The sequence below is a fragment of the Carlito syrichta genome, unplaced genomic scaffold (assembly GCF_000164805.1).
Source record: "Carlito syrichta isolate Samal-C Ts95f unplaced genomic scaffold, Tarsius_syrichta-2.0.1 Scaffold301887, whole genome shotgun sequence".
Lineage (NCBI taxonomy): Eukaryota > Metazoa > Chordata > Mammalia > Primates > Tarsiidae > Carlito > Carlito syrichta.
The window spans coordinates 257,027-267,905 of NW_007245983.1; the positions used below are offsets into that span (position 1 = coordinate 257,027).

The following is a 10,879-nucleotide window of genomic DNA, read 5'->3' on the forward strand; positions in this document are numbered from 1 at the left end:
AAAAAAAAAAAAAAAAAAAAAGAAATCCATTCCTGCTCCTAAGTCATTGAAATCTTCGACTTTTTTTCTATTAATTTTATAATTTTAACCTTCACATAACAGATTTCTTATTTATGTACAGACTTTCTGTGTGGTGTAGGTAGGAATCCAGCTTTATTTTTCTCCACATTTCTCAAGACTGTTTACTAAACAATCTGTCCTTTCCGTATAGGTTACTAACTTTATTATATATTAAGATTCCATATGTACATGGGTTTATCTCTGCATTCTGTATCCATTGGTCTGATTGTCTGCTCTTATGTAAACACTGCATTGTTTTTGTTAGTATAATGTCTGTACTATATTTCAGTATTTGATAAGACAGGTTCTTCTTTTCTTTAAAGTTAACTTAACTATTTGTAGACTTTTTAAGGTTTTAGATTTTTTTGTTTTTTGTTTTTTTTTTTAGTTGGAGTCTCACTCTGTTGCCCAGACTGGAGTGCAGTGACCGCTCCTGGCCACTGCAGCCTTGACCTGCTGGGCTCTGGCGATCCTTCCGCCTCAGCCTTCCAAGGAGCTGGAACTACAGGCACGCACTACCACGCCCTGCTAACTTTTTGATTTATTGTAGAGATGAGGTCTTGCCAAGTTGCCCAGGTGGGTCTCAAACCCGCGGGCTCAGGCAATCCACTCACCTCGGCCTCCCAAAGCGCGGGATTATAGGCTGAGCCACTGAGAAGTTTTTAGTTTAAACTAAGCTTTTGAGTTTCTAAAAAATTTAACCTGAATGTGTATTGAGATTGCATTAAATGTATAGCTAATTGAAGAGAATTGTCAGTTTTATAATAGTAAGTAATTCTTTCTAATTATGTAAATAGATTCCATATATTCAGATTGTTTTCTGTGTCCTTTATTAAAATTTTACATTTTTCCCAGTTGATATCTTCTTTTCTCAGTTAAGTTATTAATTCTCAGAAACTTTCAAGTTTGTGTTGATACTGTGATGGCATCTTTTTTGGAGTTATAGGCATGTATCACCATGCCTGGCTAATTTTTTAAATTTTTTGTAGAGTTAGGTGGGAGTCTCGCTACATTGCCCAGGCTGGTCTTGAGCTTTTGACCTCAAGCGATTCTCACACCTCGGCCTCCCATAGTGCTGAGAGTATAATCATGAGCCACTGTGCCCAGCCAATATCTTATTTTTGTTATATTTTTATTTGGTTATTTCTGGTTATTCTAGAGAAATGCCATATTTTTGTTGTTGTTGTTGTTCTTGGATATTGTTCCTCTGCTGAACTTTCTTAGTCTAATGTTGTGTGATTTCTTTTGTTTTTTTTCTAAGCAGATCATCATATCTATGAATAATGACAGTTTTATCTTAACTCTTCCCATTTTTTCACCTCTTACTCCATTTTCTGTTCATGTACACATAAAAAAATTGGTTAAAATGGTAAATTTTAGGTTATATACAACCATTTTTAGGTACACAATTTACCATTTTTAGGTATAAATTTCAGTGGCGTTAAGTTCCTTCACATTATTGTGCAGTCATCACCACCTTCATCTCCAGAACCTTTTCATCTTCCCAAACTAAAACTCTGTACCCATTAAAGCAATGACTCCTCTTTCCTCCCCTCATCCCCAGTCCTGACAATGACCATTCTGCTTTGTGTGTCTGAGTGTGAGTACTCTAGGTATCTCATGTTGGTAGAATTATACAATATTTGTTCTTTTGTTCTGGTTTATGCTAGTTAGCACAATGTCTTCAAAGTTCATTCATGTTGTATCATGTGTCAGAATTTCATTCCCTTTTAAGGCTGAATAATACTCCATTGTGTGTATATACCATGTTTTGTTTATCCATTCATCCTTTGATAGGCATTAGGGTAGATTTCACCTTTTGACTATTGTGAATCATGCTTCTGTGAACATTAGTGTATAAGGTTTTTGTGTGGGTTTATATTTTCATTTCTTTTGAGTATATGCCTAAGAATAAAATTACTAGGTCATATGATAACTCCATGTTTAAACTTTTGAGATCTGAATTTTTCCAGGTTTTTTTTTTTTTGAGTCAGGATCACACTTTGTTGCCCAGGCTGCAGTACAGTAGCACAGTCACAGCTCACCACAGCCTTGACCTCCTGGTCTCAGGCGATCCTTCTGCCTTGGCCTCCCCAGTAGCTGGGACTACTAATTTGGGGTTTTTTTTTTTTGTAGAGACAGAGCCTAGCTATGTTGCTCAGATTCCTGGGCTCAAGCAATCCTCCTGCCTCAACCTTCAGCATGGGCAACAGAGTGAGACCCCAACTCAAAAAATAAAACTGTATACAAAGTAATAAACAAAAGTGATTTTTAAAAAACTAAAAGACTATAGATTGGAGTACTAGAGTCTTATAATTGTAGACTATTGGGTATCTTTTTTCTCATGTTACATTTTTCTGTAATATACCTGTTTCAGTATTTAAATTGGTTTGTATTTTAAAGCCATTTATTACTACTCTTCAGCTTCTTTGGAACAGAAAGAATGCTTCTGTTTCCCTCTCAGGTCAAAGAACTAGAGCAGACCCTGCAGGTCTCCGAGGAGCAGCTGCAGCAGAGCAGGGACATCGTTGCTGCACAGGAAGCTCAGCTTCAGGAGCTTGTAAGTGATTATTTGAGCTGCTATGCTCCAGGCCCTCGGTGCTTCCCCTTGAAGTCTTTGCAGATGCCTGAAACTCCCTCCCAACTTCAGCAGTAGTGTCTGGACCTGACATTAGAGACACTTGTGCTGGGTGTGAGCAGATGTGCAGCACTGTGCTAAGTGCTTTGCACATTCTTGTGTAGTCCTTGCAGCAGACCTAAGAGGGATGCTCTGTGATCTTCATTCTGTAGAGGAGCTAAGCTCAGAAGGATTAGGTCCTAGGGCACGGGCTCACAGCCAGTATATGGCAGAACCCATATATCATGACAAAGCCCTTCTTCTTCACCACTGCATTGTACTGCCTACGCAGGGGAAAGCCTTAGCCACAGAGGCAACACAGAGAGTAAGAAGGAGGCCTGTGTCTGTGGACTGGCTGGTGCCCAGAGCTGTCTCCACATACTCTGAGGATGAAGTGATAACATCAAGACCAATGTCAGACTCCATCTCCCAGAGCAGGCCAGGGTGCAGAAGCAACAGGCAGAAGCTTCAGGGGGATCTCAGCAACACCAAGGAGGAGAAGGTCAGGAAGCAATGTTGTTTCTGTTGGACACCATCTTTGTATCACTATACTGACTAGCTGTCCTCTGGTATCTCCGCAGGCCACCACCACCAAGGAGGGCAGCTGTGCACAGCAGCAGATCCTCACTCTGGAGCAGCAGTGCACAGAGCGCACCCATGCCCTGGAGGCCCAAATCACTGCCCTTGAGAGAGCAAGGGTGGCTGACCAAACTGCCGCAGAGCACAGGATGGTGAGTGAAGTTTAGAGCAAGGCTGAGCACAGGAGCCCAAGGTTCACACACAGTGACATCTGCCGTGTGCATGACAAACAGTCCCCTCTCTGCACAAGAGAATCACCTTAGAGAGCAGTTCTTTTCTCTCCAGACACCTGCACGTGAGACTGGACGTAAAAATTCTACTTATTCCAAAACCCCAAAATAGTGGGCTTTTTCCCCTTGGGTCCCACAGGAACTTCCTAGTACTTTCTCAGTATTCCTCTCAGCTTCTTCTCATTGTCTTTAAAAATTTATATTGCTCCTCCCCAATGGCTTCTTCCTTTCTGTGGTTCCTCTCCCTGCTCCACAGTCTTGAGAATCCTGTGCCTCGTTCCTTCTACTAAGGAATTTTTCTTACCTTCATTCTCATTTCCCACCCTGTAGTGACACCCCCCCGCCTTATTCTGCAAAGGGCATTCCAAAGGTACCTTGTCATAGAGATGGGACTGTGCCCAAGGAAGTATGGTAGTTAAGACCTTTTCTTTTTATATATATTCTTCTGAATTTGCAGAGAGAACTGGAGCAAGAAAATGCAGCCCTTAAAGAAAGTAGGAATGAATATGAACATTCTTTACAGCATCACCAATTTGAACTAAAGAAGCTACAGGTATTATCTAATTGAGTCAGAGTTTCACATAAGTGTTCATATCTTTTACATGTGTAGTTGGAGTGGCCAAGTGAAAAGTCTTATAGTTGGATGGGAGGAGTGCCACTAACATTTGTTCAGTAGTTCTGTTAGGCATTTGCTAGAAGTTGTTACTTCATTAAGGCCTCTCAGGGATCCAAGAGAGTAGGGAGAATTATGTCATTTGGCAATTAAAGTTATTGAGGTTCCTAGTGGAAATTATTTGTCCAAGTTGCATAGTCACTTTGAGGTGGTGCAGGTCTGATGTCACTCCATCACAGAAGCCCAGCCCTTGCTCTGTGTCATCAACAGCTGCCTGAAAATCATGCTGTCAAAGTACTACTGGCTGATTTTTTCAGGATGACCTTAAAGCAATGCCTTAAAAGATCATAAGGACCTTTGTTTTATTTGTTTTTGTTAGGAACTGTGTACAGAAGTGAATAAACAGCCGGGCTCGGTGGCTCAGCCTGTAATCCCGCGCCTTTGGGAGGCTGAGGTGAGTGGATTGCCTGAGCCCGTGGGTTCGAGACCCGCCTGGGCAGTGAGACCTCATCTCTACAATAAATCAAAAAATCAGCCGGGCGTGGTAGCGCATGCCTATAATTCTGGCTACTCGGAAGGCTGAGGCAGAAGGATCACCAGAGCCTAGCAGGTCGAGGCTGCGGTGGCTGGGAGCGGCCACTGCACTCCAGTCTGGGTAACAGAGTGACACGCCAACTCAAAAAAAAAAAAAAAAAGAAGTGAATAAACAACCACTGGCTTGTTACCATTTCACTTCTGCAAACATGGTGCTTTAACTCTTTCATTCCCAGGCATTAGAAAGTTTCCTAGAAAAATATTTTTTAAAAATAAAGTATCTTGTGAAGCCATGGAAGGTTTTAAGCAGAGACGTGACATGAGTTTTGTTATAAAAGGATTTCTCTGGCTCCTTGTGGAGAATGTTCAGTAAAGGGAGGCACAGACAGAAGTAGGAAGACCATTTACGAGGCTTTTTAGGAATCCAGGCCAGGGGTGACTAGCATGTTAGTGGTGGACTTGGGAATAAGTATTCAGATTCAGGATTTATTTAGAGATGAAGGTTTTAGGACTTGCCACTGATTTAGTGGAGGAATGAGAGGAAAAGGAAATGGATATGACTCCTAGGTTTAGTTTGTATAATTTAGGGTTTCTCACTCTCAGCACTCTTGACTTTTTGCTGTTGTTGTTTTGTTTTGTTTTGTTTTGTTTTTTTGAGTTGGAGTCTCACTCTGTCACCCAGACTGGAGTGCAGTGGCCGCTCCCGGCCACCGCAGCCTCGAACTGCTGGGCTCCGGTGATCCTTCCGCCTCAGCCTTCCAAGTAGCCGAATTACAGGCACGCGCTACCATGCCCAGCTGATTTTTTGATTTATTGTAGAGATGAGGTCTTGCTGCCCAGGTGGGTCTCGAACCCGCGGGCTCAGGCAATCCACTCACCTCAGCCTCCCAAAGGCGCGGGATTATAGGCTGAGCCACCAAGCCCGGCTCACTTTTATTTTTTTAGAGACAGGGTTTTACTCTGTTGTGTAGACTGGAGTGTAGTGGCAAGATCTTAGCTTCAAACTCCTGAGCTCAAGTGATCCTCTCACCTCAGCCTCCTTAACAGCTAGGACAACAGGTGCATACCATGTTGCCCAGCTAATTTTTAAATTTTTTTAGAGATGAGGTCTCACTGTTGCTGGCCTCACTCAGCCTCAAGTGATCCTCCTGAGTTGCTGGGATTATCAACATGAGCCAACTATTGACATCTAAAGCTAGACAATTCTTTGTTGTGGAGGGTGGTTTGCTGCAAGTACACATTGTAGGCTGCTTAAGCTGCTTTAGAGCATCTACCCACTAGATGTCAGTATCAACCCCTACTTATGACAACCAAAATGTCTACAGACATTGCCAAATGTCTCCTGGGGGCAAAATTGCCCTGGCAGAGAATCACTGGGGTAACTGAATGAATAGTGGTACCATTCACTGAGATGAAGGTCCAGGGAGATATGTCAGGAGTAGATTCCACCAGGCATGGTGGCTCATGCCTATAATCCCAGCACTTCAGGAGGCAGAGGTAAGAGAAATGCCTGAGCTCAGGGGTTTGAGGCCAGCCTGGGCAACTTGGCAAGACCTCGTCTCTATAATCAATTTTAAAAATTAGCCAGGTGTGGTGGTGCGAATCTGTTTCCAGCTCCTTGGAAGGCTGAGGTGGGAGAATCACCTGAGCCTAGCAGGCCGAGGCTGCAGCAGCTGTGAGTGTGCCACTGCACTCTACCCTGGGTGACAGTGAGACTCCTACTCAAAAAAAGAAAAGAAAAGAATAGATTCCATTTTGGACTGGTTTAGCTTCTGAGGCCTACCTAGGTGGACATATCTAGTAGTCTGTTGGCTAATAAGTCTGGAAATCAGTGCTCAAGGTAGAATTTAAATTAGAAAACCACTAGGTACCGTGGCTCATGCCTGTAATCCCAGCATTTTGGGAAGTGGAAGTGAGAGGATTACCTGAGCCCAGGGGTTCGAGACTAGCCTGGCAATTTAGCAAAACTTTGTCTCTACAATAAATAAAAAAATTAGATGGGTATGGTGGCACGTACCTATAATTCTGGCTACTTAGAAGACTGAGGCAGGCCAGGCTCGGTGGCTCAGCCTATAATCCCAGCACTTTGGGAGGCCGAGGTGAGTGGATTGCCTGAGCCCCTGGGTTCAAGACCAGCCTGGGCAACTTGGCGAGACCGCGTCTCTACAATAAGTAAATAATTAGCTGGGTGTGATAGTACATGCCTGTAGTTCCAGCTTCTTGGAAGACTGAGGTGGAAGGATTGCTGGAGCCCAGCAGGTCAATGCTGGGGTGGCCGCAAGCATGCCATTGCACTCCAGCCTGGGCTATGGAGTGAGACTCCAACTCCAAAAAAAAAAAAGAAGGCTGAGGCAGAAGCATCACCTAAGCCCAGCATGTCAAGGCTGCAGTAACTGTGAGCGTGCCACTGCACTCCAGCCTGGGGGACATAGTGAGACTCCTACTTAAAAAAAAAAATTAGAAAACCATAAACATAGCCCATAGGTAGAATTTATAGCCAAAGGCCTGTGAATGAGTGCAGATAGAAAAGAGGGCCAGGCTGGGCTCGGTGGCTCAGTCTGTAATCCCAGGACTTTGGGAGGCCGAGGCTAGTGGATTGCCTGAGCCTGCGGGTTCGAGACCTGCCCAGGCAACTTGGCGAGACCTTGTCTCTACAATAAATCAAAAATTAACTGGGTGTGGTAGCGCATGCCTGTAGTTTCCACTACATGGAAGAGTGAGGCAGAAGGATTGCCGGAGCCCAGCAGGTTGAGGTTGCAGTGGCAGGAAGTGTGCCACTACCCTCCAGTCTGGGCGATGGAGTGGGACTCCGACTCAAAAAAAAAAGAAAAGAGGGCCAAAGGGGAAGGCCAGAGTCAATCTAGCATGTAGATGTTCGGGACAAAAGGAGGAGCCAACAGAGAAGATACCAAAGGTGCTACAAGTGTGACAGCAGCAAAATCAGGAGAGTGTTGAGTTCTAGAAATAAAGGTAGAGAGTATGACAAGAAGGACTGAGTGGTGAACTATGTCAGATTATACTGACTGGCCAAGAAAGGAGACAGAGAACTGACCATATTTGGCAAGACTATGTTCATCAGTGACCTTGAGAAGAATGTTCACTGTGGAATGGGGAAAAGACTGACCAGAGTGTATTACAGTCAGATTAGAGATGCTTCCACTTCCAGTAAAGGCAGACTGGGAAATGCAGAATAGCTCACCCCCTGAAGACTACCAGAAATGCTGGCCAATATAAGAAAAGTCTGCTTGAAGGCACCGTCAAGCCTACAAGGCAGTGAGGAACGGCCTATTCAATCGAGAGAGGTAAGCCCAGCACATGAAGCAGCTTTTGCCCCGGTTGTATTTGCTGATCCTGAAGAGGCTGGAAGTTTATCTACATTTTTCACAGCTTCTCAGAGTTAGGGGGATAAAAATTGGAGTTTAAAGGACTTGTGAAGACTGGGGCAGGGATTGTAGTGATGTATCTATAAGCCAAGGAAAGCCAAAGGTCACTAGCAGCCACTAGATGCTAAGAGAAAGGCATGGTACAGATTCTCCCTCAGACCTCCAGAAGGAACTAACCTGGCCAGCACCTTGATTTTGAACTTCTGACTTCCAGAACTATAGGAGAACAGATTTTTGTTGCTTTAGGCCACTGTGCTTATGACAATTTGTTGTAGCAGCCACAAGAAATGAATATGCTGCCCAACCTCATCAAATCCCAGTATTCTTCTTTGAAAATTCCCTGATTCATCTCATAGTTCAGTTCCTCCCTACCCCTAAAGATCCACTGGCCTTCTATTTGCTGCTCCTAAATTAAATAGAAAAAATTGTTTGCAACCTGAAAAAAAAAAATAGTTTAAAGTCCACCTTGAATACAGCCTGGAAGATCCGTAAAGCATTGATTTGGCACACCAAATGACTGCACCCAGGGAGTAAGGATGAACCAGAAGTAACCAGCACCCCACCATCCCCTCCTGCCCAGCTTTGATTGCACTCACTTAAGGATGCAGGTGTGGCCCAGAAAATCTCATTAGCTAATTTTGGATTAAAGTGTTCCTAGGTTATTATTCCTTCTGGGTGACTAGAAAAATCAAACAAAATCCAAGAGAGTCGTGCAAACAAAAATATAAAACAACATAAACAGAAAAAAACAAATGGACTCACAAAGGCTCAGATATAACTATGCTTACTTTGTTTAAGAAGACATAAGACTTCGCGACCCGCCTGGGCAACTTGGCAAGACCTCATCTCTACAATAAATAAAAAAATTAGCCGGGCATGGTAGCGCGTGCCTGTAGTTCCAGCTACTTGAAAGCCTGAGGCAGAAGGATCACCGGAGCCTAGCAGGTTGAGGCTGCGGTGGCCGGGAGCGTGCCACTGCACTCCAGTCTAGGCGACAGAGTGAGATTCCAACTCAAAAAACAAAGACGTAAGATAAAATTTAAAATTTCAGCAGAGATTTGGAGGTCATAATAAAAGATTACAGTTTTGAGAAGGAATCAAATAGAATTTTAGACTTGAAAAACGTAATAACCGAAATTTTTTTTGTGGGGTGTTGGAATCTCACTCTGTCGCCCAGGCTAGAATGCAGTGGCACACTCACAGCTACTGCAGCCTCGGCCTCCTGGGCTCAGGCAGTCCTTCCACCATAGCCTTCCAAGTAGCTGAAACTACAGGCTCACACCACTATGCCTGGCTAATCTTTAAAATTTTTTTGTAGAGACTAAGTCTCACCATGTTGCCCAGACTGGTCTCAAACCCCTCAGCTCTTGCCTCTGCCTCCCAAAGTGCTGGGATTACAGGCATGAGCCACCACACCTGGCCCAATAACTGAAATTAATGTAGTAAATTACAAAAGGGCATGAGGATATGTTTTAGGGTGATAAGTATTTTTGCTATTTTTAATATAGTGATGTTTCACCACACCATAAAGTTTATCAGATTGTACACTTTAAATATGTCCTGTTTGTTGTTTGTCAGTTTTACCTTAGTAAAGCTGTTTTTAAAACAATGGATAAGCCAGGAACAGTGGCTCACGCATGTAATCCCAGAACTTTGGGAGACAGAGGTGAGAGGATTGCCTGAGCCCAGGGTTCGAGACCAACTTAGGCAACTTAGTAAGACCTCATCTCTATAATAGATAAAATTTAAAAATTAGCTGGGCTTGGTGGTACACACCTGGCTGAAGTGGAAGGATCACTTGAGCCCAGCAAGTTGAGGCTGCAGTGGCCACGAGCATGTCACTGCACTCCAGCTGGGCGATAGATTGAGACTGACTTAAAAAAAAAAACTGCAAAAGTTAAAAACAAAAATCAACAGAAATGCAAGAATAAATAAACAGATCTGCAATATTCGCCAAGCACAGTGACTCATGCCTATAATCCTGGCTATTTAGGAGGCTGAGGCAGGAAGATTGCTTGAGGCCAGGAGTTCAAGACTCGACAACCCCAACTCGACAAAAAATTAGCTGGGTGCTATGGTGTGTGCCTGTAGTCCCAGCTAATCAGGAAGCTTAAGTGAGAGTATCACTCGAGCCCAGGATTTCAAGGATGCAGTGAGCTATGACTGCACTTCTGTACGCCTGGACCAGAGATGGAGACCTCCTCTCTAAAAAATAAATTCTACATTCTTAGTAGGATTTTTTTTTTTTTTTTTTTTTTTTGAGTTGGAGTCTCACTCTGTTGTCCAGACTGGAGTGCAGTGGCCGCTACCGGCCACCGCAGCCTCGACCTGCTGAGCTCCGGCGATCCTTCCGCCTCAGCCTTCCAAGTAGCCGGAATTACAGGCATGCGCTACCACGCCTGGCTGATTTTTTGACATATTGTAGAGATGAGGTCTCGCTGCCCAGGGGGTTCTCGAACCCGCGGGCTCAGGCAATCCACTCACCTCAGCCTCCCAAAGGCACGGGATTACAGGCTGAGCCACCAAGCCCAGCTTTAGTAGGATTTTTAACAAACTTTTTTTTTTTTAAGTCAGAATCTCAACTCTGTCACACAGGCTGGAGTGCAGTGGCACACTCACAGCCACTGCAGCCTCAAACTGCTGGGCTCAGGTGATCCTTCTGCCTCAGCCTTCCGAGTAGCTGTATCTACAGGCACGCGCTACCACACCTGGTTTATTTTTTGATTTATTGTAGAGATAAGGTATTGCCAAGTTGCCCAGGCTGGTCTCAAACCCCTGAGCTCAGTCAATCCTCTCACCTTGGCCTCCCAGAGCACTGGGATTACAGGCTTGAGCCACCGCACCCAGCCACAATCTTTTTTTT

At 44.1% G+C, this 10,879-nt stretch overlaps 1 protein-coding gene across 3 annotated transcripts in view; it reads left to right on the forward strand.

Annotated features, from left to right (window-relative positions):
- Positions 1–10,879, forward strand: part of GOLGA1 (golgin A1) — a 65,453-nt gene that overhangs the window by 34,664 nt on the left and 19,910 nt on the right. For all 3 annotated transcript variants that reach the window (XM_021711147.1, XM_008055575.2, XM_008055576.2), the window contains 3 exons: positions 2,525–2,620; positions 3,259–3,408; positions 3,944–4,039. In XM_021711147.1, coding sequence (XP_021566822.1) covers positions 2,525–2,620; positions 3,259–3,408; positions 3,944–4,039 — 342 coding nt within the window. The remainder of the gene's footprint in view (positions 1–2,524; positions 2,621–3,258; positions 3,409–3,943; positions 4,040–10,879) is intronic.